Source organism: Sciurus vulgaris (assembly GCF_902686455.1).
Source record: "Sciurus vulgaris genome assembly, chromosome: 2".
Taxonomy (NCBI): Eukaryota; Metazoa; Chordata; class Mammalia; order Rodentia; family Sciuridae; genus Sciurus; species Sciurus vulgaris.
Genome location: NC_136462.1, coordinates 120,508,487 through 120,534,996, shown reverse-complemented (window position 1 = coordinate 120,534,996; position 26,510 = coordinate 120,508,487). Strand labels below are relative to the sequence as shown.

General features: G+C 50.1%; 1 protein-coding gene across 2 annotated transcripts in view; it reads right to left on the bottom strand.

Annotated features, from left to right (window-relative positions):
• The window catches only part of CCDC33 (coiled-coil domain containing 33), a 104,201-nt gene that overhangs the window by 40,036 nt on the left and 37,655 nt on the right, over positions 1-26,510 (bottom strand). The window contains exons 4-11 of one of the 2 annotated variants that reach the window (XM_079127315.1): positions 25,129-25,262; positions 21,165-21,271; positions 19,147-19,263; positions 15,483-15,574; positions 13,945-14,065; positions 8,011-8,140; positions 7,227-7,357; positions 6,273-6,344 (exon numbers count right to left, since the gene is read on the bottom strand). In XM_079127315.1, the coding sequence (XP_078983441.1) occupies positions 6,273-6,344; positions 7,227-7,357; positions 8,011-8,140; positions 13,945-14,065; positions 15,483-15,574; positions 19,147-19,263; positions 21,165-21,271; positions 25,129-25,262 (904 nt within the window). Of the gene's footprint in view, positions 1-6,272; positions 6,345-7,226; positions 7,358-8,010; positions 8,141-13,944; positions 14,066-15,482; positions 15,575-19,146; positions 19,264-21,164; positions 21,272-25,128; positions 25,263-26,510 lie in introns of those variants that run through there. The other variant, XM_079127318.1, reaches the window with a different exon arrangement.

Below are 26,510 nucleotides of genomic sequence, written 5' to 3'. Positions count from 1 at the left end.
CATGCACACGTTACAGCACTAAAAGTGTCCCCACATCATCACAGGTGACCTGGAGCTTGGGGTGGGGTGTGAGTGGGACTCTGGATGTGTTGTATGATAAAATCAGGGTCCAGAGTGACCTCAAGCCTAGAAGGTGGACTGAGATGAAGAAGGTGAAATACCACAGAGAGGAGAAACCCTGTCTAAGTTCAAAGTACAGCAGTAGACATGCCAGGTGGATGGACTCCCATTTCCAAATGGACTCTCACTGCCTTGGTAAGGATGAAGGTAAACAACAGACTGGCTACACCAAAGTGAAGAATTTGTTTAGAGAAAGGGGTGATGGTCCTTTTTACCCACCCATGCAGATTGGGTTCCATCATTTTGGGGGAAACTTTAAGAGGAATGCTGTCAAGGGGAGACAATGGGAAGGATGTAAATCAGAAACCAAGTGTAAGAAAGAGCAGCCATAGGAAGGAGAGTTGGTTCAGGATGGGGAGGATATAAAAAGTTTATAGGGGCTGCGATTGTGGTTCAGTGGTAGACTGCTTGCTTAGCATGGGTGAGCATGGGTTTGATCCTCAGCACTGCATAAAAATAAATAAATAAAATAAAGTATATAAAAAAAGAATTGCTAAAAAAGTTTGCAAACATCAGCATGGCTGACATGGGCATGGGAACTGACTTCCTTGGAGATGGCCTCAGGAAGGAGAAGGTGGGTGGGGTAGGAAACCACAGGGACAGAGGGAAGAGGTTTGGAAGGAGCTGATAGAAGTAGGAGAGGGCTTGCTGGGAGGGAGGGAGGTCACTGTTGGAGAAGTGAGTAAGGAGTATGGAAGGAGTATTGAATTTCCTGTCTCTGAGGTGGGGAGCTTGGGAAGAGAGACATGATAGCCAAGAGACTGTGGGGATGATACTGGCTTTAAGGCACAGAGCACCACAGGATGGGTTCAGGCTTTGTGAAAAGCATATAGGAGTCTTTGATGGTGGGAGATGAGACCTGCCTCCATACCATGCATCCGTGACCCAAGGGCCAGGCTAGCCCTGGACAAGCACAAGCTGTTATTTCTCATTCCTCCAAACTGTACTTGGGTTCTTAGCTGGTGAGGAAGGGGCACATGTAAATGGGGTGGTGGGGCAGGCCTCTTTACTTTGTTTTCTGCCTTGCAACCAGACAGTGAAAAGACAGAGTAGGGGACTTTGGGTAAGGAATGGAAGACAGGGGTGTTGGGAGATGGTGAGAGGGGAAGGGTCTCTTTCTCTGTATCCATCATCATCTTATGATGGTGTTTACAGAGCTAGAATCTTGGGGGTGGGAACAGAACCTTACAGAGGATACAGCCAATGGAGAAGAATATCATGCTATGGACATTGGACTTCAGGCAGCAATGTTTGTGTTTGGTGAAGAAGTAGAGGCAGTTTTATGTTGGGATTTCTCTAAGGACCAGCCTAAGGTCATCATATGTGGCTTTCAAAAAATCTCATGACTATTAATCAAAAGCCAGCATGATTCTGCCTGTCCCCTGCCCTCTCTTCCTACATTTGCTAAATAGCCACTTGTTCCCCACTCTGGGCTGGTCTCCAGAGAGGATTTTGTGACCAAGGCATCAGAATAGCTCTTTTCATGGCATCAGACTGCCCTACCCTTTCCCAATGAGGAAGAAAAGGAGATGGGGCTTACACCTGACTGTGGTGGCCATTGCTTCCCTCCAAGTGGGTAGCAGGACCACTACTTCCTCTCCTCAAATGCATCCCCCCTGTGCCAAAATCCAAGGAAGCTAAGGGTTTTCAATTTTTTAGTGTCTTTTGGGTTATATGTAGGTTAGGGGTGGATGTAGCCTTACCTCTACCTGATACCCTCTTCCTGGACAAGACATTGAGTCCCAAATCCCAGCCCCAAGACAGGACATGGGATGAACACCCAGATGAGGGAGGTGTGTTTCCAAGCAGAGGCAGGGATGGACCTGATGAGTACCCACTGTGTGCCTGGGGAAGCTGGCTAGTGTTTGCTGTACTTCAAAGAGGCTGGCCACAAGCTGGAGGGCACCCAGGATTCGGTGGGATCTTGAAACCAGTTCATTAAAAAGAACTAAGAGAAGTACAGCCTCTCGGGGGACCACATATACTCTTCAAAGAGGCTGAGATCAGAGGGGGAAAGCAGGAGACCAAAGTTTGATTTGTGCATGTGTATGTGGAACGGCCATGGATTCTTGGAGCCTAAAGAACCTCTAAGGCTAACAGTCCAACTATGTGATAAAGAGAGGATTTCTGCATATGTTTAGGTGTATATACTCTAGTTTTTATGTATCTGTGTGTATTTATTCATGTACTTACCTGCATATACAACTCTAGCTTAAGGCAGATCACTCTAAGCAAAAAATTCCCATAGAGAAATCCCACTAGGGGTAAAAACAAACCCACCACCAATATACCATAGTCAAGAACAAAATCCCAAACCAGAGATCACCACCTCTTGCCATTCACAGTCTGTAGGCTCTGTTAGCTTATCAGCTCACAAACATGCTTGATGGTTGATGATATGATCTGTGTAGGAGGCTTGCTGGGTGCACTGCAGCCCCAGAGGGCAGAGCCAGGAGCCTGGGACAGAGGGAGGGCTGGGAGGCATAGTGGGCTCCCTGTGGGGGGAACATTTCTGTCATGTAGTTTCAGTTACTGAATCATAGGATGGGTTGCTTCTGGAGGAAGTGGGCTTCCTGTCATGGCAGAGCACGGGGAGAGGGTGAAACGACCACCATGATGGGTGTGGCTAAGGATATTCCTGTCCAGGGTGGGGTGTTGAGAGAGCCCTTTTCACTCTCTATTTGGAAACCCACCATGCTTTTGTTCTTAGAGCTCTGAGAAAGGGTGATGTGGAAATGGTGGGTGTTGGAGGTCGTGCTCACCAAAATCAGAAGCAGAATAGCCTGTGCCTGGATCTCCTGGACGTGGAGGCTCATAGGGAAAAAGATGGTGTCCTCAGACTGAGGCCGTGTGCAAATAGAGCACGCATATTCATTTCTCATGAAGCACTTCCTCTCTGTAGCCCATCTGACCCTGTGCAAACAGCTGAGCTGCCCTAAGATAGAGCTGTCAGCCACATGAACCAGAGGTCCCAAGAGGCTCCCTATCACAAGCCCCACTGTAGCTGAAGTGTCCACAAGACTCTAATATCTCCAGGTGGTGGCTTTTGGAGATTTAGACAGTGTTTGGTTTGAATGGTGGAAGAATTGACCATTCTGGTCTTAGCTGTACTTTTGCCTTTCCGCAGATACAAGACAGAATGGAAACCAGGTGCCCTCCACCATGAAGTTGCAGGCAACACCTTAGTTGAACAATAGGTTGGAAGGAACAGGGTCTCTTTGTTATAGCAGCTTTGCTCATAACCTTACTTAGATATCTTATTCAAAGAATCCTCTCCAAGGACTCCCTATCATGTCACTTTGAGTTTTATCAGGTCACTTATCATTAGCTGATTCCTGCTTATGAATTTACTTGTTCAATGTTGGTTCCATATTCCCTGCTTTCTCAGGATGCAAGCTTTATAAAATGGGGGGATTTGGAGGGTTATGTTCAAGTAATATCTCTAAAACCCAGATGCATAGATGTTTGCAGTGGCATGGAAGACAATGATGGTTTGTAGTGAAGGTGATTGGAAGGCAGGGAGGGGGACCCTCTAGACTTACCTGCAGTGCCACCTGGCCCCTTCATCAATCCTCAACACCCTCCTGCCTCTCCTTAAGGAGAATGTGCCAAAAGTGTTCAGACAAGAGCAGAGCCATGTCCAAGGCGACTGAAGGTGAGCTTGAGGCAATTGTCTCCATGGCCACTGTCCTCTCTGCCCACTTCAGTCTATAGAGGCAGACAAAAGTCTTCTCGCCTTGCATAGTTCTTGGCATTTAGGGTTACCTCACCAAATATGCACAGATTAAAGGAATGAATGAATGGGTGCCATGGCCACAAGAACCTTATGGGACACCCACCCACACTAGCACTTCATACTCAGTCCCCTAAATTGGTCTTCAACATTCAAGGGTCAAAGTGAGTCCTTATGGGCCAGTTTTCAGGTAAATTCACCAAGAAATACTTAAGCTGAAAGGTGATTTAGCTTCTGTGGGTGCCAATGGGTGTGAAGATGTCTGTTGGTTTGCACACATGTGTGAGCAGGTACGTATGCATTAAATGTGTGCAACCTTGCAGATGTGTGTGTGTGTGTATGCATGTGTGCACATCTGTGCATATGTGACTATCTCCATGTAGACTTTCAAATGTGACTGTATGAGAGTGTGTATGTGTGGAATTTGTGTGTATGAATTCTTGGTTGATGGAATGGAATTTCCGCTAGTACTATTTTCCTGGTACACACCCAATCTTGATCTCTTTTCTTTTCCTTTCCTCTTGGAAATCCATTACTAAAAGGGTTTTTTTACCCACTTCCAGGGGGAGGGGGCTGAGAAAGGGGAAGCTAAAATCACAAGGCCTAGATCAAAACACTCAGCAGCTAAATGAATTCGGCAGCGTTTTCCCGCATGACTTGGAGGGATAATTTAGTGAGGCCGCCAGCTGGAAGGAAAGGGATTAATTCTGCACTTAGCACAGCTCTGGTGAATAATTCATCACTGGAGACCTTTGTGCCCAGCCCCTGGGCAATTGGGGAAGTGTCCTGCCCACCTGCCTGTTGCCTGCCCGGGTCCACCAGGCCCCTGACCAGAGGCACCAACACCCCTGTTAGTCCCAGGATGCATGTGCCCAGGGCAGGGAGCAGGAGGCAGAGGGAGATGAGGAAGGGGCTGGTGGTGGCCACTGGTAGATTCCAGACCCTGGGAAAAGCCCTGGAGGGCTGGGGTCCTATCTGAGAAATTTGTGAAAATTTTCATATGCCCTTTCTTGGATTTTGCTTCTTCTGTGACCGCCCCCTTTGGTGCTTCTTGTTCTTGCGCTGGGTTTGGTGGTGGTGGGTGGGGGTGCTCTCAGAGTGTAGCTAGCTAGCTCTCTCCCACTAGGAAATAGAGAACTCTTGAGAGGACAATGCTGAACACACACGGCAGGGAGAGACTTGGGGGGAGATCTTTTTGGGCTGGTACCTTCCTAGAGGTACCCCTTCATATCCTGTACCATGGACCTCCCCTTATTCTTCATGGCGAGGTCCCATTGCCCAGGGCTAAATACTACCTCAGAGCTGGTGACTACTTTTCTAAGCATGGGGAGTTAGTAGGAGTGGGTTAGCGTAGACATCAGCTCCTGAACATTTCCTGGGTTCCTGGTCAAACCACCCCCATCTCAGAACCACAGAGAGGAAAGTGAGAAAATTCTAGCAGTTGTCTGTCAGGTACACTGTAGCCAGTGACTAGGATCCAACCAGGACTGGGAGCCTGGGCAGAGCTAGCTAGAGGATCAGCAGGGCTGGGCCTCTGGTGCCTTTCCATTTGGACCAACCCTGCTGTGGTAGGCAGGATTCTCACAACAGACCCCCAAGATTCCATGCCATAATCCTTGCAACCTGCAGTATGGTCAGCTATGGTGCTTGTGATTCTGGTGTGTTATGCGATCCAGCTGACCCTAAAATAGGGACATGTCCAGAGGGCCTAACCTTATCACACCAGACCCTCTAAGAGCACAGGATTTTCTCTGGCTGCCAACAGAGAGGCATTCAAAATTTTGAAGTGTCTGGGGGATTTGGAAATGGCTGCTGGCATCAAGATGGAGGGGCCACTGTAAGGAGGAATATAGGTGATCTTCAGGAGCTGAGAGTCCCTGACTGACAGCCAGCAAGGAATCTGGGATGTCAGTCCAACACTGCAGGATTCTACAGCAACCCAAATGAGCTTGGAATCAGATTCTTCTCCAGAGCCTCTGGGAGGAAATATGACCCTTTCAACATCTTGATTTCAGCCACACTGTGTGGAACTACCTACCTACAGAAGTGTCAGCTAGTAAGTGGGTGCTATTTTAAGCTGCTAATTTTGTGAAACAGCAGAAACAAACTGATCCTAATTTACCCTTGTAGAACCTTGACCTCAGTGAAACAGATTTGATTTGGTCTGGATCAGAGACTGACTCCTAGGTCTAGGTGGCCCTCTGCACTAAGCATTCCTCTTCCTAACCTCAGCTTTTCCTCTGGTTTTCTGGTGCTTCAAATCACCCTCAGACATTAGCATCCCAATTGGCAGTTCCCTTCTCCCAGAAGTCTCTGGCCCCCTGGCCTTGAATAAGGCCAGCGATTGTGAAAGACGTTGGAACTCAAGGAGGAGTTACACATCTGCCAGCCCTGTTGTCCCCTTGGCACACAGCCTTACCTCAGAGGAAAGCAGTTGGAAGGAGAGATCCACTGTGGGGGCCTCACCACTTATGGTTTTCAGGTTGGTGTCCTAGGGAGGAGAAGGGAGCAGTCAGTCCACTCTGGCCAGGGCAGCCTCGGGCCTCTGCTCTGCCCACTGTTCTGCATTTCCTAGGAAGGTGTTTGCAGGGGTTGAGGTCAGGGCCTCTGCCTCTGCTCCCTCACCACCTCCATAGTCCCCTCTTGACTCCATAGAGACCTGAATGGTACCTCCAGGTTCATCTCCTGGCAGAGTAGAAATTCCTATTTGTTGATATCATCTATGTCAGCATGGCCAGAAGTATTTTAGGGGAAAAGGTTGACAATAATAATATTATTTCTATTTTGAGAACATATTCTAAGTGCTTTGTGTATTTCCTGACAAAATCTCACAGCAATGCTATGAGAAAAGTACTATTACTATATGCCCAAGTTATAGAGCAGGAAACTGAGGTGTGGAGACTTTTAGCAATTTTCCCACAGTTGTGTAAGCTGGTAAGTGGTGGAACCAGAATTTGTACCCAGAAAGACATTCTGGTTGTAGAACCTGAGCTCTTGACTCTCCTGTTATATAGAGATTGTGTCCCAGGCATGTTGATCCTATCTTAGAGATGAGGACTCCAAGGTCCAGAGAGGTAGAGTGATTTGCCTTAGGTTCCATGGAGAGGATGGGGCAAGACAGGATTCACACCCAGATCTGGCTGGGAACTTGAGCTCTTGTCACTGTCCCCGGGGGGTCCTCCCTGTCCTTCTTCCCCAAAGGTGGTTTCTCTGTCTTGGTTCTTCAGCCCCAGAAACCAGACTGATCTTTGGTGTTGGAGAGATCCCCCAGGGTTCAGCTTCACCACATTCTCCTGGAAGCTGTGTTGAGGTGGAGCAGATCTGCAGGGGAGGTGGGACCAGGTGGGGGACCCTCTAGGGCAGGGGAACTCACAGTGATGGGGAGCCGCTCTATACGTAGCCCTTTCACACCTTTCCCTGTCATCTTGCGGTACAAACGACTCTTTAGCGGCAACACGGAGACACCTAGGGGCTTGCCGAAGGTCCATGGTTCGCTGCCTTTCACTGTGGGAGAAAGACCAACTGGGGTTCCCACCAAAGACCCCACCCAGCTTCTCTCATCCCAGCTTGTGGGCCCACCTGCACCCCTTCCTTTGATACGGAGATCTAGTTCTCCCACCCCACCCCCACACCTGCTCTCCTGCTCCTGGTTTTCACCTACACATGCATCCCTTCTCTTCAGTCTTCAAGCCTTTGTGAATTCAAAGCCAACTCTAAACAGAGTCTGTGCCCTTGGGTATTTCTATGGATCATCCTTGTCTCTGTCCTTTGGGGGCTTTGATTCCAGAGTGTGGAAGTAAGACGATGGATCAACTTGTCTCTGAATCCTGTCTCCCCCATCCTCCCCGTGGGCTCTGAGAGCCATGAACTTGGGACTCCACCCCTGCCTCCTTACTGGTGGGTGCAGTAAAAGCCAGGAGGCTAGTATGGGACTAGGCCTATGTGTCTTGGCCTTGTCCCTACAGCTGCCACTTGGACAGGGAATCCAGCCAGGAATCCTCCTCTACTTGTCTGCCTGTACTGGGAGTCTGTCTTGGCACCTGGGGACCCTTAACCCATCTTTGCAGAAGGCAAAGACAGATGGCTCCAACACCCCTTCATACAAATACAGATCTCCTGGTGCAGGGTTGCTCTGCTGTGGGACCAGAGACACTTACCTGAAGCGGAAGAGTAGTACTCTAGCACCAAGGCTGCGTTTTTGGAGAAGTTGGTGGCTCCATCTCGGCCTTGGAAGAGGAAGGACTGATTCCATAGGGGCAGCTCTGGAGGTCCCCCAGGCTTGGACAGCTGGAAAGAGAGGGTGGGAGCAGGTGTCTGAACTTAGCTTCTCCCAAGTTCAGACATCCAGTTGTGTGTGTGTCTATATATATATGCCACAAATGATTGTCTCAATTTCAAAAGCAGCACATACTTATTGAATACATTTTAGAAAATACAATAAAATTAAAAGGAGCATAAAACCCCTATATTCCTACGCTAAAGAAAACTGTTCATAAAACTGTGTTGGTTTTTGTTTTCTGGCCATATTTTGTACATACATTCCAGTAATTGCCATTCAGTATTCTTCCTTTCTCATTTACCATCAAAACCTAGGCATATCCGGAGTCATTAAGAAATTCTTTTTACCCGTGACTTTATCCTGTTATGCCCAAGTGGCCTATTTTCTCCCTCTCCTCACTTTTTTTTTTTTTGCAGTTATGCTGCACTAAATGCTCTTTGCCTCATACCTCTGTATCCCAAATTATTTCCTTGGTTTAAATACCTAAAACAATTGCTGAGTTAAAGGACAAGCATATTTTTAAGGTGCTTGATTGGTGAACTGTTTTCCCAAAGTGTTGCATTAATGTTTATAATTGTGGCTAGAGGTAGCATTAAATGTGAAATTAGACATGATACCTATCTTTGTCACCATCCCCTCCCAGAAGGCTGTGGCAGAGCCTTGATGTGTCTGTGATGTGGGCCGTCCAGTGCTGGGGCACTTGATGGCACACTAAGCCAGCAGCTGGGACATACATACACATGGGGACAACTTAGACAATGAAACAAGATAGCATCGACTCCAATGCCCAAATAAGGAACTACATGAGACATTCTGCGGGGGCCAGAGAAAATGCCCTTAAGGCCAAAGGACTAGAGATTGGGTAGGGTAAAGGGAGGGAGAAAGATCTGGGTGGGAAGGGGCACAAGCAATGAAATGTGGATGTGGCACTGAGTATGGAATGTGTGGAGAACTGGAACGGGGAAGGACCCTGGGGGAGGCCTGGCATCTGCAGAGACTGGAAGGTGGCGAGATGGGAGGCAGCCCTGTGGGGCCTCAGTGCAGGGAGGGGCTGTGGTCACCAGCACAGGCTCTCTGAGTGGCTGCCTTGCCTCTGCCCCATCAGGGGCTGTCAGCAACAGGGGCAGCCACTCCCACCTCCTGCTCCCCTGTAGAAATAGGTCATGGCTAAAAAAGATCAGTACGCATGCTCCACTGACTCCAGTTGTTGCTGCTGCAGGAAGGAGGAGTATCTTTATGGGTTTTGTCCCACTCTGTGGAGGTGGGGCCCTGATGCCTGTCACACCGATAGCTGGCTCTGGTATTCCCAAGCCCAGCTTAAGGCTCAGCTGTGCCTGGCCAGCCCCCAGGGAGATGGGTTGTGGCCAGTGCAGGGTCAGGGGGTAGTGACTGGGGTGATGGGAGTGGAGTAACCCTAAGACACTCAAGATGAAGTTTAGGGATGGTCATTTGGCCACCAGGCTAAGCCAGAGAAGCTGATTCTGGGTTCTGTGGAGCTTCAGAGTGATCTTTCAGGACTGATCCCCAAACCATGTCCCTTCCAGAGACACCCATTCTCCTGGGTACCAGAGAGGCATCCAGATGGCCTGGACCAGCTGCTAAGCATTAGTTCACTCAGGAAGGACCTGTGGCTCATCCCCCTGCTGCCCCATTCCTTGCCCCCACCCTGGAAGAGAGTTATTTAATGGATGCTAGCTGTCTGCTCTGGGACCTATTAATGTGTCTAAATGGGGTCTATAAAGCAAGAGGTGGTGAGTGGCTGCCTGCCTAATGAGGGACAGCCACTTCCCTGAATGGTTTCCCAGGGTAAGTCCCCCAGGAAAGATCCCTTCAGACTAGAACTGGGGAGGGAGGGTCAGTCTCACTGTCTCTCTGTCTCTCTCTCTCTCTCTCTCTCTCTCTCTCTCTCTCTCTCTCTCACTCTCTCGTGTGTGTGTGAGTGTGTGTGTGTGACTCAAGGTTAAATATAACCTGCAGAGTCTGATGTCAGGGCCCTGGGAAGGCTGATGTATATGCTGGGTGGGGGCAGAGTGGGGGTAGACATTGCCTGCAGATGCTAATGGGAAAGGCCAGAGTGGGCTATAGAATTAAGGCATGTGATTAACCCTCAGCTGTGATCTTTAGAAAAGCCATTAACCCCTGGGGCCACTGAGGCAGACTTACCTTCCCTGGTGACAGAGCCTTTATTCCATGGGCCCATGTCCCCTCCTTCTATTTCTTCTGGGCCCACTTACCTACTGCTGCCTGCTCTGCCCAGGCATAATGGGGGCCAACCTGGGAGAGTCACAGCAGGTAGCTGATGCTGGGGTGGGGCCTCCAGGGAGCTAGGCCCTTTGGACTCTGGGCCTGGGTCTGCCTCAGCCTTGCTGTGTGACCTTCAATAAACCCCTCACCCTCTCTGGGACCTCTCTGAGAAGAAGTCTTATGATCCATACCTTGAAAGCTTACCGTGAAGTTGAAGGAGACAATGGACATTTTGCTATTAAGTGAAAGTTCAACTGAACCCAGTAAATGTTGACTGGGGGACATCTCCATGACAGACACATGTGGGTGCTGCAGGGAATATGGGGGAGCTAAAGCCAGACCTACCCCTACCCAGAGATCACCACCTTCCAAGACGATAGGGCTAAGTGAGCACATGTGCACATGTGTATGCGTGTACACACGCACATTCACACACACCCCTAGGATCCATGTAGAAGGTTGTGGATGTCTGAGGAGAAGCCACACCTTCTGACCTGGGGCAAGGAGGCCTGCAGGATGAGGGCAGGAAAGGAGCAGCACCTGGACTGAGAGTACAGGAGAGGTGAAGGCCGGAGGTGACAACGTAGAGAACAGCAAGTCCTCCTGTGGCACTGGGAGATGCCTGAGTGAATTGAGCAATGAGCCAGGAGGCTGGAGGAGACACAGGACTGTCTTAAGGGACCTGGCTAAGGGGGTCTTTGTTCTGTTGGTGATAGGGATGAGGGATGCAAGGGAAGGACCCAGTCCCAGGCAGGGAATGCCCAGCCTGCTTCTCAGAGGGTAGATGGAAATGGCCTGGGGGGAGGTTGCTGCAATGGTCCACGCAGGAGAGAAGGCCAGCACTAGGGAGGAGTCTGTGGGGAGGGACAGGGCCCCTTGAGAGCCTGGGCCAAGACAGGAGGAGATGGTGTATGGTTCAGATGGATCTTTCAACCCTGCTTGTGTTTCAGCTCCTGAGAGCTCTGCGCTAGCCCTGCAGGAGGCCAGGCAACAGGAGCAGCCTGCTGGATCCAGTGGGTGAATCTCAGGCACCTAACCGCCCACCATCCCTGAACTCATCAAAGTTCCGGTTTTGCAGTTCTCACCAGGCTCTGAGAGCAGTGAAGGAGACACAGGTCCACCCATCTCATCACCATTCTCCTTCCTGCCTGGCAGGCAACAGATCACCCTCTAATCCAGAAAGCTCCTTTCTCCACACTTTTGCACATTGGTTACCAGCAAGGTAGAGCCACACCCTCCTCACTGATTGGCTCAGAGAAGTGCATATTACCCAATTCTGACCAATGAGATGAGAGGGGAGGTCTGCTGAGGGATTGGTGAAATTCTCAACCTGCCCAGCTGCCATGATGTGGGGTGACCTTCAGGAAGGGTGCTGGGACTCTGGCCTTGAGTATTGCACAAAGAAAGGTTTCTCATAAAAACCACACTTAAGAAGTTACCCTCTTTATCTGACCTTTGTTCTTATCTGAATGGGATGCCTCAAACATCTTGCCTCGGGAGCTTTTTGGGGTACTAAAAAGGCAGTTTCGGTGTGCTAAAAAGATTCCATGTCTTTTGAGAACAGCCAGTTCTGGCAGCATCCTATGTCAAGACTTCTTGCCACATGTGGCAATAATCATCCTAAATGTTTAGGTCCATCTGAGTTAAATTTTCTGTTACCTGAAGTCCAATGTAACAAGGACAATTGGGAGGCTGGCCTCAGAGGGAGCATTTAGCACTAAGAAAGGTACAGGTCTGAAGGGGACCGAATCCATTTAACTTGGCCCTGTGCTTGGCTGTTTCACCCTGATGATCCTTTAAGTTCTCCTAATAGCCCGATAAAATAGGAATGAGTAGGTCTGGAGGAATTGAGCATTTTGACAACGGTTACATAGCTATTTAGTCACAGAGCTGGGATCAAACCCAAGACTGCTGGACTCTCCAACCCCTGCCCATATTACTTCGGTAAGGTGGCAGCTGGTGAGAAACCACTGTACCCCGAGATATCAGAGAGGACAGGCTCTAGAAGTCACCTAGTCAAATCCCTACCCGATCAACTGTAGAGATGAGATTGCAGCTCAGAGGGGACAGGGCGGGAGATGTTGTAAACCCCAAGTCCAGGGCTGCTGATGGTGCCCCTCCCAGTAGGTCGCTAACCACTGCACCCTACCCCCTTGTAGCAGCTCACTCCTGTTTGCTCACTGCCAGTACCTGGGCACTTCTGTGCAGGCTACCAGTGAGTTCTCAACCTGACCCAGCTGCCATGGTGCTGGGTGACCTTCAGCAAGTATCCTAGATCCCTGACCTCAAGTCTTACACATAGAAAAGGCCTTGGGGAATTCTCTATAGTGAGGGGCACCTCCCCCACTCAGGCTAGTTAGGCAGGGAGAGGGCCCAGGGACGGGAGGGGGCTCACTCATTAAAGCAGGCAGTGCCTCCCGCCTCTTGGGACAGCCTGCTGATTGGTTCATAATTTTCTGGGCAAATGCAGGGCCATGTGTGAGGTGACTCCGGGGAAATCAGGCCGAGGATTGGTTTGGGTTTGAAGCTTCTGTCCCCAGGGTCCCCCCTTTATCCCACTCCTCCCTGCCACCATCACTCTTGCCTGTGTCTGAGCCTTCTTCAAATGTCTTTGCCTTTAAATGAAGGCTGGGACTCCAAAGGGGTGTCTTGTTCTACTTTTGCAGTGCCAGATATGAGTGCTGGTGGATAGAAAAGAGGAGGAACTTCCAAGAACCCCTTTGTTCTCCTAGACAGATTGGAACCATTGTGTAGGATAAGCTCCCACTGACGTGCATACCAGGAAAAGACCAACAGGGCCATTACCCAGGACCCAGCCATTATCAGTGTACGCCATCATCCTCAACTTAGTGTGATGTGACACACAGCCCTCCTGTCCACCCCCAGCATGTACATATCCCGGGTATCTGTACCTCAAACTGTGTTCTTGCTGCTCTCAACCACCGTGTACCGACCCTCCCCATATCAAAAAGTCAAGATTGCCTTCTGGAATGCCCCTAGGTTTCACAACCTTCTCCTCTGATCCATTAAAACTTTTTTATTGTAGTAAAATATCCTTAACATAAAATTTACCATTTTAAGCAATTCAGTGGTGTTACATACATTCAGATTGTTGTGCAACCAGCACCACTATCTATTCTTAGAACTTTGTCATCACCCCAAACAGAAACTTGAACTCCCCCTTCTTCCTCCTCCCTAGCCCCAGGTAACCACTATTCTACTTTCCATCTCTGTGAATGTGCTGATTCTAGGAATCCCATATAAGTGAAATCATACAATATCTGTCCTTGTGTCTGCTTTGATTTTTGCTGTTCTGATTGTCCTTCCTGGTTTGATATTAGATGATAGATGCTCTGGGTTGATGTTTAATGTTTCCACCTGTGTGACTCCTATCTTCACCAGACCAAGAGTTCCCTGACAGACAAGACCTGCCCTGGGTCTGTAGCAGTATAGAGCAAACTCTCTTTCATCAGTCAACTGATGGCTGACTGAGTGAAGCAGTGAACATGTGGGTGAGTTACCAGAAGTAAGAACCAGTGAGAGGATGAAATGAGGGAAGGAACCATACCTGAGGGTACCCATTCTTGCTGACCGGAGGCACATCAAAGCTCATCACTGATTGGATAGGGAAGGAGAGCGGAATGATGTGCAGCCCTGTGGAGGTCGCGCTCTGTCTGGCCTGACTGTCCCTGGGGAAGCAAGGAGACAGGGGTTAGTACTCTTGGCCCTGTCCTCAGCCTGGCAGCTGGGACTCCTTGTTGGACTCTGGATTGATGGGAGAGAGGTGTAGAGTGCAGTGGCCTGCCTCATTCAGGCTGGAATCTTGTGACATGACTGGAGGACCGTGGTCCTTCCAACAGCTAGCCTAAACTTTAGAAATGCTCATTTTTGTTAAGAGATGGGCTGCAGCTCCCAGGTCCCTTTATTGACTACTTGCTGCAGCCTTGGCCACATCTGGAAAGGTCAGCTTTCCCATCTTTAAAATGGATCTTGTGAACCAGGCACAGTGGAGCATACCTGTAATCCCAATGACTTGGAGGCAGAGGCAGAAGGATTGTAAGCATGAGGCTAGTGAGACCTCCAGCAGCTTACAAGACCCTTTAGTGAAAAAGTACTCCTGGATTCAATCCCCAGTATCAGACACAAAAACCACCTCTTCTTCGGAAGTTCTTGTCAGAATGGCTTGAGGGGTATGGAGAGGTGTGTGTGTGTGTGTGTGTGTGTGTGTGTGTGTGTGTGTGAGAGAGAGAGAGAGAGAGAGAGAGAGAGAGAGAGAGACTGACTCTGAGCTTTGAGCTTGTTGGGCATCAGGACATTAGTGCATCAGTCATCTTCATTCCTCCAACAAGCAAGAAGCGGGGCTCATAGGTCATAAACACTCCACAGGGGGTGCACATGAGTTAGGGGATTCTCTTGGATCATCAGAACCAGTGGAAGTGACAAGGGGCAGAGATCTAACTCCCAGGAGAGATTCTGTCACAGAGAGCACATATTCACTGGGGAACCATGTTCACTTGGCCTCTATGACCTCCAGTGGTCAAACTAGCCCGAATCCCCTCCTGAGGACTGTGAATCCAGCAAACTCTAAAGGGGGTCTTGGGAAGGTGGGGACAAGTTGGGGCTGGGGGACCAGGGAGACTTCCAGGAGACTAAGAGAATTCCCAGGTAGGGCTAATGTCACAGATTTCCAAGATGGCCTTAGGCTGCCTTCTTTTGGAGGCAGAGCCTGTGTCCCTGAACTAGAGTGGGAAAGGGAACTGTGGGGATGGTGGGTGTGAGCTGGGGAGGCAGGCTGGGAAGGGTAAAGGTTCCTTCTCATCCTCATACACTGGCTCCCTCCAGCTCCTCAGGCTCCATGCAGGCCTCATCCCCTTCCCCAGCTTGTCCCAGCTGCCTCTTTCCCAGAGGTCTGAAGTCTCTAGGGGAAAGAAAGACCTCTGCTGCAGGAAGCTCTCTGGGACCTCAGATCTGGGTATGGGAGGGGGTTTGGGGAGCTCTTGGGGGAGGGGAGGTTTCTGGAGCTCCTGTGGTGTCAGTGACAGCCTTTCCCAACCTCTGTCCACTGCTCCCAGCTCCTCACCCATGCCACCCCTGGGCTTTGCTTACTTAAACTCCTTATAGTTGGGAACCACACGGGCAACCACTACCATGGGGTTGGGGTTGTTGACCATTGGCTCGTTGACTCCCCGGAGGAAGACCTGGAGGAGAGAGGAGGCAGGTGAAGCCCATGTGGCCTTCAGCCCTCCCACAGATACTGCCAGCCTGCCTGCTCTTCCTTCCCCAGCTATGGTCTGCCCCTTTCACCTGCTCTTCCCTGCTCCCTGCCTTACTTGGTTCTTGCTCTGCTCAGGGCTGCCCTGCTTCAGGAAGCAGCCTTCTCTGATGAAAGGTAAGTGCCCCCAGTTTCCTTAGGGCACTGCTGGGACTTAGTGAAATGTCTTATAGCAGGGGTCTTTGGGGACAAGATGTGACACAAGAGTCAGGGTCTGGGAGGAGTCAGGGGACTTGGGTTCTACCCTTGACTCCCCTGTGGCTCCTGGGACAGAATTAGGGTTAATTTAGGTGTCCTGGCTCCTCTCAGTTTCTGTCAATCAAAGGGGACAAAAAACCTTATCCAGGCTTGTTCTGGGCTACACAGAGTCTCTGACTAGATTTTCTGTGAGAGGACACCTAAATGGAGAGTACCAACCCTAGGTCTGGTTTCTCCAACTACACTGAACTTCCCAAGGTCAGAGGTTACAGCCAGACCTCCTTGGATTCCCCTGGTGCCAGCTCACCACAAGGCTTCCCTAGCCAGGGTTGATTTGGAAGGGAACATCAGCATCTCTGGACTACTCTCTTCATCAGATCCCAGCTGTCACCCACCCACCATTGCCTGCCCATGATGATCTCTGTCCTCTGTCATCCCTTGGTGCTACTTTCCGTGCTCTTGGTGGAATGCAGCAGAGAAGAAATGGACAGTGTCCCCAGGGGACACTCCTCTTCTATTCCCATGCCCAATCTTCCCTTTCCCAGGCAAGTTGACATACTGTGGTAAAAACAGTCTTCTGAGAAATGCATGGGGTCTTCACGTCACTCCCTTGCTTCAGACCCTGCAGTGGCCTCCTTAGAATGCTTTCCATAGACTCTGTTGTTTGCATGCTGGGGGCCAAACCCAGAGCCTCATGCTTGCTAGGCAAACACTCTATCACTGAGCTCCACCCCCAGTCTTCATTCCATAGTTCCTACCATGTTGCCAAGGCCTGTATGTATGTGTTAGTTCGTTGGCTCTTCTGCCACATCTGCCAACTCCCAGCCCCCTCTTTTTGTTCCAGACTCTTTTCCTCACTCTTCAACATGTTCTTCCTGTTTCTGCCTCAGGGTTTTTGCATGTACTGATTCCTCTGCCTGGGCCCCCACCCCCCACCAACTCATCACGGCTACTGCTTCTCCTCCTCCTCTAACTTATATGGCACCACCTCTGAGCAGCCTTCTGGCCACTCTTGCTCAAGCAGCCCAACCATTCGCTCCCTTGGTCCCTGCATTCCTCTTCCACAGCACTCATTAGCTTGTGCTTATTCTTTAATGTTGTGTTTATTTTCTGTCTGTTTGATGCCCAAGCTCCATATGGGCAGGAACCATCCCTGGCTCAGTCACTGTTGCATTCCCAGCTTTTAGCACAGTGCCTGGCACAGAGCAGGAGCTCAATATATGTTTGTAGGACAAATTAGTATCACATTGTTGAGGGAGGACAGAGAAGGGAGAGGTTGCCTCTGTCTGAGTATGAAAGAGAAATACAGACACCTGGGAGTGGGGGAAGAGATAGGTAGTGGCCCAAGGGAGGGTCTGGGTCTTAGTTGATCTTAGAGAATGGTAGAATTCTAAGGAAGAAGAGCAGGAAGGGGAAGGGGATCTGGGCACAGCTGAGGCACCACACCTCAGGCAAACCTTGGGATGGGAAGAGGACTTCGCCAGGCCTATTCCAGCTGGATCACCTTGCCAGTCCCTGTTCCACTTTGGGCTCAGTTTCCCAATTTGTACACTAAGGATTTGGACCATAATGTCCATGATCCTTCTAACTCTGACCTTCAATGGCCGGAGAGAGGATTGTTCTGGATCCTCTCCCTCAGTAGCCTCTCCTAAGGTCCCTCTGCCAGGACCCATCTCACCTGGTTGCCAGCTAACTCCACACACATATCAGCTGATAAGGGCTCAAAATAGTCCTGAGGGCCTTTCAGCTCTCACCAAGTCTCCCAGTGAATCTCTGAAGGTGTCATTTCACGGGAGAGCTGTAAGGCCCCATTGCTTACGGGACTCCAACAGGTGTAAGGGCTGAAGGGGGTGGTCTAAGGGCAGGGGGTAATTTCCACCTGTTCTGCACTGACTCTGGTCATGTGTGAATGAGACAGCTGCCCAAGTGCACCTGTCTGTGACAGCCTGGTGAGTAACAGAAGCTATTTCTTTTCCTGCTGTGCTCTCCAGTCTGCCATTAGAAGCAGACATCTGCTCATGCAGCCATATCTGTCATATAGACAGGGGAAGTTCTGTGCTAAAGCAGGAGTGCTGAGGGCCAGAGAGGTCCACAAGTCAGAGGACTGCGGCTGGGGTGGGGCAGTCCCATAGTGCCCCCCGCAGGTCCAAGTTTCTGCCCATATCTTCTGGATGTGGCTCCCTCCCTGTGCAGTGCAGCCTGGGGACAGCAAGGCCATATACTGCTACTCTTCCTTATTCTGTGTATGAGTGAGCAGCTGGCTGTCCTCAGGAAAGGGCACGATAGAATAAAGGAGAGAGATGGGATGCCTGTTGGCTATGGGGAAGCAGAGCTGTGGGTCAGGAGCACTGGGCTCCTACGCCAGACTCCATACACCCTTGGGTCTCCGTGTCCCCAGCTGTGACATAGAAATAGGGTTCAAGAATAGTTCTTGCCCTGCCAGGCTCACAGTGCTATAGGGGGCTGGGGAGATCCAACCGCCATGCTGGGGTATGGGAAGACCAGAGTTTGGGTCCTGTAAATGGTACCCAGACCACAGTGGATGTGAACCGGCTACTCACGGGCAGTTTGAAGGCTGTGGGGAAGGGTAGAGGAACCAGATCCCTGGACTATGTCTTTCTTGAGCATCAACTGTTCCTTCTGAAGCTGCAGAAGGGCCAAGGGGTGCAGGGTGATAGGTCAAGGGGCCAAGCTGGACCCAGTCCTGGCCTGGCTAATGGAGGAGGCTGTGTAAATGGTTGTTGACTGAATTAATGAGCAAATGAGCTCCCAGATACCTAATTGGCAGACTAGCCAAACCCCAGCAAGTGTTAGGGAGACCCTAAGTTTTCGTTTGGGGCACTTAGGCCCTAGGTCAAGAGCTGCTACCTCAGGAGGGAAGGTTAGGACTGAAAACAGTCAGAGGCTATGGGCCAAGATGGGGCATACAGAGCTTCACCCTCACTTCCATGACATTTGGGGAAGCATAGCTGTGGGAGACTCCTGTCCTTTCTGCAGCATGGCCAGGCAGGGGACTATGAAGAGTGAAGCTCCCACTCAGCCCTTTTTCTCTCACTTCCAAGGGCAGTGGGGGAAGACTGACTAGGGCACCTTTATCCCAGATCAAGGTTTGACTTCATAAACTACTCTGGCTATTTTAGAAAGACCCAGTTGCTTTCTCCCTTCTTGATTTCTTCCCTGGACCCTTGTACTCCATTCTCTCAGTCCAGTCAGAGATGGTCAAGGGCAAGACCCAGGGCCTGCTCTAAGCCTGGCCCCTTCCCACCCCATCCACCACCCTAGAAGGCTACAGTTGGGTACCTCCAGAGCTGTGTGGTCATAGCCGACGTAGTGGGGGATAAAGCTGCTCTTCCGAACGATAGTGGCATACATTTGGGGCTCTGCAGTGTCCTTGCTGGATTTCGCAGGCTGAGTGGACTGAAGACAGGGTAGGGGAAGAAGACACACAAGAAGGAGACTATCTAAGGGGCAGAGGCTGGTCATAAATCCAGCCCTCTGCAGATGATCACTTGGCATTGCTCCACTGGGGCTCCAAGCTGATAATTAAAGCTCATGGTCCCTGTGAGCCCTTCCAAGGAAATCAATATAATAAATCTTTGCTCTCCATTTGGATATTTCATCGCCCTCACAAAGACTCTGCTATCTGCTCTCTTGGTAAAGATGTGATAACAAGGCCTGGGCTGTAAGTGGATGGAGGGCCATGGGCCGGGTAATTTTCCCCAAACTAGAGCTGCTGGGTCTCCAAGGGGAGCCATTCATCTCTCTGGATCTTTGCTTCCCTGATGACCCTGTGCTTCATCCTGAAGGCCTGGGGTTGGGTTCTGTTGGGGCCTGCTAAAGATAAAGACCCCTGGGGCTATGATGAAGAGTTTCTTGGAAAGGTCCTGGAAGGAGAGAGGAGCCTGGAGTGGTGGCACTTGGCCTATAATCCCAGCATCTCAGGAGGCTGAGGTAGGAGGATCATGAGTTCAAGGTCAACCTCAGCAACTTAGCCAAGCCCTAAGCAACTCAGGGAGACCCTGTCTCTAAATAAAATATAAAAAATGACTGGAGATATTGCTCAGTGGTTAAGCACCCCTGGGTTCAATCCCCAGTACAAAAATAAATAAATAAATAGGACAGAGGAGGGAGACTACCCAAACTGAGTATCTCCAATGTACCTGGGACTTTACCCTTCATTGCACTGGACCCTCCAGATGACTGTGGCAGGAGGAATGCTGACAAAAAATGGGGCCTGGGGTTAACTGGCTTCCTATGGGTGTTCAGCTAATAAATATTGGACTTGGGACAGGAACCCAGACAATTTGGCCTCACATTTTTCTTTACTCTATCTCATGATAGAGGCCTGATGCTTCTGCTCATTGGTGGCCCAATGTCTTACACATAGTAGATGCCATAAGTACTTGAGCAATGAAGGAGTAAATTCTCCCCTCCCCCAATTAACACTGGATGAGAGCAGGAGAACTAACCTGGGAGGTCCAGGCTGGTGCTCAGTTGTAACCTACAGGGATGCATTCCAGGGAATGCTTTATCTGCCACATGCCCCAACCTCTCCTGGGCCTTCCTCCTGCCAACACAACATGTGGAGACAGCACAGAAAGAACTGGCTTAAGAGGTTGCATGGCCTGGGCTCATCCTCAACTCTGCCCCTTGCTTGCTTGCCCTGTAATCCAGGGTGAGAGGATTCCTCTTCCTGAGCCCCAGTCTCATGTAGGCAAAATGTAATTCACCTTGAGGACTAGATGGTGTGGGAAGCATCTAGCACAGGACCTGGAACATGGTAGGTACTCTGTAAACACTGTATTGCCTTGATTTTTAGATCCATTCCCTCTTTTGTTATATGTGAAATCTTCCATTGGTGTATTCATTTAATGTGGTAGTTGTTTTATGCAAATTGGGTTATTTTATGGAGATGAATCCTCCCCCCCCACACATGCCCTTCTAGGATTGAAACTAGTAGTAGCTCTACCACTAAGATATATTCCCAGCCCTTTTTGATTCTGAGACAGGCTCTTGTCAAGTAGCCCAGGCTGGTTTTGAACTTGTAATCCTCTTGCCTCAGCCTCCTGAGTAGCTGGGATTACAGGGGTACACCATCATGCCCTATGAAAATTTCAAATTCTTATGGGCATTATTTCTATCTATCTGCCAGGAGTGATATTTCTGAGTGCCATATGGTTCTAGGCTAGTCATACTGTGGAGTGAGCATGGGATGTCTAAGGTTGCTCTTAGATTATTTGAGGGCATCAAAATCCTTCCCACCAGCTCTCCCCCTTTCTGGCCAGAGGTCAGGCCCAGAGGCCAGTGCTGTGACTTACATTTAGATTAAAGTGGTAGGGGTGGAAGACACGCAAGTACTTAATGGGGATTGTGTAGGACAACAGCTCCTCTTTATTTTTGTTGTCCACCACCTTGAGGATCACATCTGGAAAGAAAAAAATTGAACACAGGGTCAGAACAGGGTTTAACAGGCCATCTTACCTCCCAGTGAGGTGAGAAAGTGAGGGGCGAGAGACATTGCCAAGAGCAGGAGCACATGCGTGGAACACATGTGCTCACAACTCCACAAGCACTGTCTGAGCCCTTGAACAGGGCAAATTCCCATGTCAGGTGCAGTTAGGACTCTAAAATGTGATTTCTCCTATGGCCAAGAAATTCCCAGCCCAGGGATGGACACACAAAACTAAACTGCACCCCCACAGCAACAGACACACAAGTGCACACAGAGATACACAGGCAAGCAGGAAGGCCCTTTCCATTGGACATAAACACTCCCAATCAGCTCCTGCAGGATGGAGAGGGGTCAACTCCCATAGTTTCAGGTGAGGAAACTCAATAAGGGAAAGTGGTCTGTTGAAGAAATCCTTTGATGCAACTATGAATAAAAGTCTACTCCAAGTAAATAAAAACTAGTCTCAACACTAAGAATAGGGCTCCACTTAGTAAACACCTTCCAAATAAGACCACATTTTTATCATTAAATGGCATGAACTTCAGGATGAACTTTAAGGAAAACACCAGTGTCCCGGGAATTACATTGGTTCTGCTTATTGAGTACTTGTGTATACCAGACATTGAATGAGCACTCCTTGACCATTATTCCAACAAGTTCCCACCATGGTTTTGCCATCTCTGCTGCAAAAATGTGAACAATGAAGTACAGATGGGTTATATAACTGGGCCACTATCACACAGCTAGAAAATGGATGATGGGTGAGGCTGGATTTGGTGACCCTTGAGGCATCTGGTCATTCTTGAAAGTCTGATTTGAGGAGAGAAAAGAAGGGAAAGGAACAAAGGAAGAGAAGAAGAGAGGAGGAATGAGGGAGGTGGAGGAGGGAGGAGATAAAGGAGAGATCTATAGAAAAATGGGAAAGGAAGGAAGGGTGGAGTAATGTGCCCAAGGGAGACCCTTGGGAATCTCTCTTCATGGGAAGGGGAAGTTTCAGCACCAAGGACAGCTGCTGGTCCTTGAAAACTCAGCCAACGTGAAGCCTAGTGCTAACCCCAAACTCAGCAGCTGGGTTGCTTGGATTGGGATTGTGTCATTTGGATCAGAAGGAAACTGAGGGCTTTACCAACTGTTCTTCCTTTTTCATTCTTCCCCACAGCTACCCTGAACACACAGAGAGGGAAAGACACCAGCTAAGAGCTGGTGGGATTCATGCTCAAAGGAAAGGGGCTTTGAGATTGACTGAAGTGAGGGATTTAAAGCCAGATGACCTGGGTTCCACTACTAAGACACTGACTTGTTCTGTGACCCTTAGTGAGTCACTTAACCTCTCTGGGCTTTGTGGACCTGCTCTGAAAAATGCTCACACTTTAAAAGAGAGAGAGGAAGGAAGGAAGGAAGAAAGGAAGGGAGGGAGGGAGGGAAGGAAGAAATGAAGAAAGAAGTCTTGTCCCTTCCCTGGGATTGCTGAGGGAGAAGAATGTGTTTTAAGTTACACAATTCTGTGCAAATGCTCCTTGTGACGATTTTCCTTCTTGTTAATCAACTGCAGCTCTCCACACACTCATCCAGCCCTGGGCAGAACTCAGCTGGGGGATTCCAGTGCTCTGGATCAAGGCCACAATAGCTGTGTAGGTGGCGGCTCCTCCTGCCCACTCCCTTGGGACCATGAGTTCCTGGATCTGGTTGGGATTTGCTAAGATCAAGCAGGAGACAAGTACCCTGCCTTTCCCATGCCATCATCTCTGGAGCTCCAGTTAGGCAGCTGGCAGATGAGCTGTAACTTGGGGGAGTGGACAGCCATTCCTCCCTGCTCCTGTCCGCATGCTACAAGCACGCTTCATCAGCTTCCTTTCTGGGCATTTCGCCTTCCGGCCTCCCACTGCTCCCTTTGTGCAGCCAGAGGCCCTTTCTGACACCCGCCTGCTTTGGCCCTGACCCAGGGTCTGCAACTCCCCCTTTGCTTTTCATTAACACATCCTTGAGCTACCTCCCACCCTCCTCCCACCTCTTGGCCTGGCCCCCATCTCCCCCACCCCCACCACATGCATCACCACAGCAACCGGGTTCCAACAAGCTACTTCAATCTGCAAAGAGGTGCCTGCCAATATTCCCTGCTTGCCAGTGCTGCCTTCTCACCCTCCATCCCTCTCGTGTTTAGTCCTGCCGGCTTCTCTGCTGCACAGATGAACCCCAAGGACACCGACCTCATCACATCCTTCCCTCTCTCATCCCAGATGTATACAGCCCAGGACAGGATCCAGCCCAGGTCCACATACCACGACCCCTGACTTCCTGCATGCACATGCATGTGTGCATGTGCTCAAGTGCGCACACACACACACACACACACACATACACACACAATACACATGCACTGCTAGAGGCACACAGATCACACTACTGCAGCCAGACACACCCATGCATACACACATACAAGACTCGCAGACATGCCTGCCTACAGGCACAGAGATAGCACATATTCACACACACACAATACCATTCACAAGAACACATGAGCCAGCATGCAGGCATCCATAGAGACATGCGCACCCAGGCACACACAGGCAGCTGCATGAAATCCTCAGCCAATGTCCTCTTTTTTTAATGTTGTCTCAAACCATCCCCACAGTTTCATGTATCCCTTTACAGGCAGGAAAAAATTCTCTGAATGGACCTCAAATTTGCCTCCTCCCCTCTCACGGGATGCTCCCTGCCCATTCCCTCTCCCTCTCCCACAGTCTCTGGCAGTGGCTCTTGCCCTCTGTGAGGTGAAAAGGAACTCTAAGATTTTGAGGGGAGAGGGTCACCTACAAGAAGTCAGCCTGACTGGATAAGACCAGGGATGCAGCTGGGCCTGTCATCTGTGCTGCCAGTGCCCCACAGCTCCTGCACCAGCCAGCCAGTACTCCTGTGTGCCCAGCCAAGCTCTCGACCAGGCTAGATGTTAGATGCCCACAGCATGAAAGACACAAGTGTGCACATGTGTGCATGTACACCCGTACCTGGAGGTTTCAGTCCGACACCCAGAGAGGAATAGGCAGGGATAAGTGTCCATTCTAGGGACATGAATAAAAACTAAAACTTGGTGGTGAGGCATGCCTGTAACACCAGCTACTGGGGAGGTGGAGGCAGGAGATGGTAAATTTAAGGCCAGCCTGGGAAACTTAGTGAGACCCTGTCTTGAAATAAAAAGGGCTGGGGATGTAGCTCAGTGGTAGAGCACCTCTGGGTTTAATCTCCAGTACAAAATAAGCAAAAATCAAAAGAATAACAAAAAAAAAAAAAAAAAAAAAACATAAATGGAAGCAGCTAGAACACAGGAGCTCCAGTGAGAACATGTAGTGCTGGATCCAATACTGAATCCTAGACTCTATGCTGAGTACTTGAGCTTGAGCTGGTTATTCAAATTCCCTGAACCTCGGTGTTCTCTTCTAAGCAATGGGAGCATCACGGTTCCTCCTGGGAGGTGGTGACTCCAATGATCAATGTATGGGCACATGCCAGGAAGCTGTAATGTGCCATTTCAGTGGGAGACAGCAGTAATAACAACCATGAAAATAATAACAACAGTCATAAAAAAGATAAGCTTGCATTCGTTTATGTGGAACAAGTCATTTTTCCAGCAGGCTGGGGAGATGAGGCGTGACGGTATTATGATTTTTTTTTTTTTAATGCTTTTAACTGAGCCCAGGGAGGCGGTTCAGGTGGCCTCCAGCTGTGCTGAGTGGAGAACCCGCTTCTGCCTTCCACGCTTCTGCCTTCCACGGCTGGTGGGTATGTTCACAGCCCCTCCCCCACACACCAGCCCACCCAGCCCCCAGCCTCACCTTCTTGCCCTGAATTCTCGGCTTGGGTTTCCACTTTCACTGTGTCCCCCCAGATGGGGGATCTGGTGGGCTCTGAGGTCACCGAGGTGACTGCTTTGGAGCTCTGTCTGTCAGCTTCTTTAGATGTGGTTTCCCTGGGGAGAGAGGGACAGGGTGAATCTGGGAGGCATTTTGCCTGCTACGTGCCTGCCCCAGGATTCCAATGTCCATAAATCTGGATGAAAGGTGGACAGAACTTGGAGAGGTCCCCCAAACTCTACACATAGACATTCATGTCATCCTTCATCCCTGGCCTGGACACCAGGCTTTCCCCCTCGACTGCCCTGCCTGCTCTGGGGTCACACCATCTACTGGCCACTATTGTGGCCTTCACTTAGACTCAGCCACCAGCCACCATGTTGATCAGACTTCCTGAGTGTTCCTAGGGAAGGTCCCCTCTAGGTGTCTGTGTACATGACCCTCTTCCTGACCTGATCCTCTTCTCTAGGTTCTGTTTAGTGGGAGGAAGTCTCTAAATAGTGTGGCTGTGTGGTGCTCCTCCCAGATGTCCAATCCTCTTGATCTTCATTTTTCTATGCTTCTGGCCCAGGTTCCCAAGGCCACAGGCTGGGCACCCATAGCCTGGTACCTGTAGCTGGGCATGGGGGTGATAGTGAGGATTTTCAGACCCTCAAGCACTCACAGGTTGTCAGGGCCAGGCTGCCCCCCTGAGATGGGAGCTCGAATCTGTATCCCAGTGTAGCCCAAAGGTATCTGGGTTACGTGTCCAAAGCCATCAGACAGCTCAATTCCAAAGTTAATGCTCCTCGTGTTGAAGATGCTATTCTGGTTATTCTGTCAGGGAGGGCTGTAAAAGATGCTGCCACATTAACTACAGCAATCACGGGGTGAGTACTCCTCCCCGAAAGCCTGCAGCAGGGAGCCACACCACACATCCAGCAGGGGAGGCAGCTGTACCAAGGGTCCCAATCAATCCAGGTCGGAAGGAGGGATGGCATTCTCACCAGACCTTAGCCCACCCTCAGAGGCCCCAAAGGGAATGTGGGGCAGGCCAGCCACCCCAGAAACTCAGACCCAACCTGCTCCCTGCGTCAGTAACACCAGTCTGGAGTCCTTCTCAGTCCAGCCAAGCCTCTCTCTTCCAGGAACTTCCTGGTCCTCACCACTGCTTCTGTTCTTTAGACTTAATGACATTGTGGCCCTGCTCCTGTGGCCCAGCTCCTAACCATTCTTATGAGAGTCACATCTCTAAGCTCTAGGAGTCAACTGAGGACTCCTCTGCTTCGAGAGGAAGTATGACAATGGGTACCCTGCAGCCATGCCACTTGGGTTCCAAATCCCAGTGCCACCATTAGCTTGTGGGACTTTGGGCAAAGTAGATA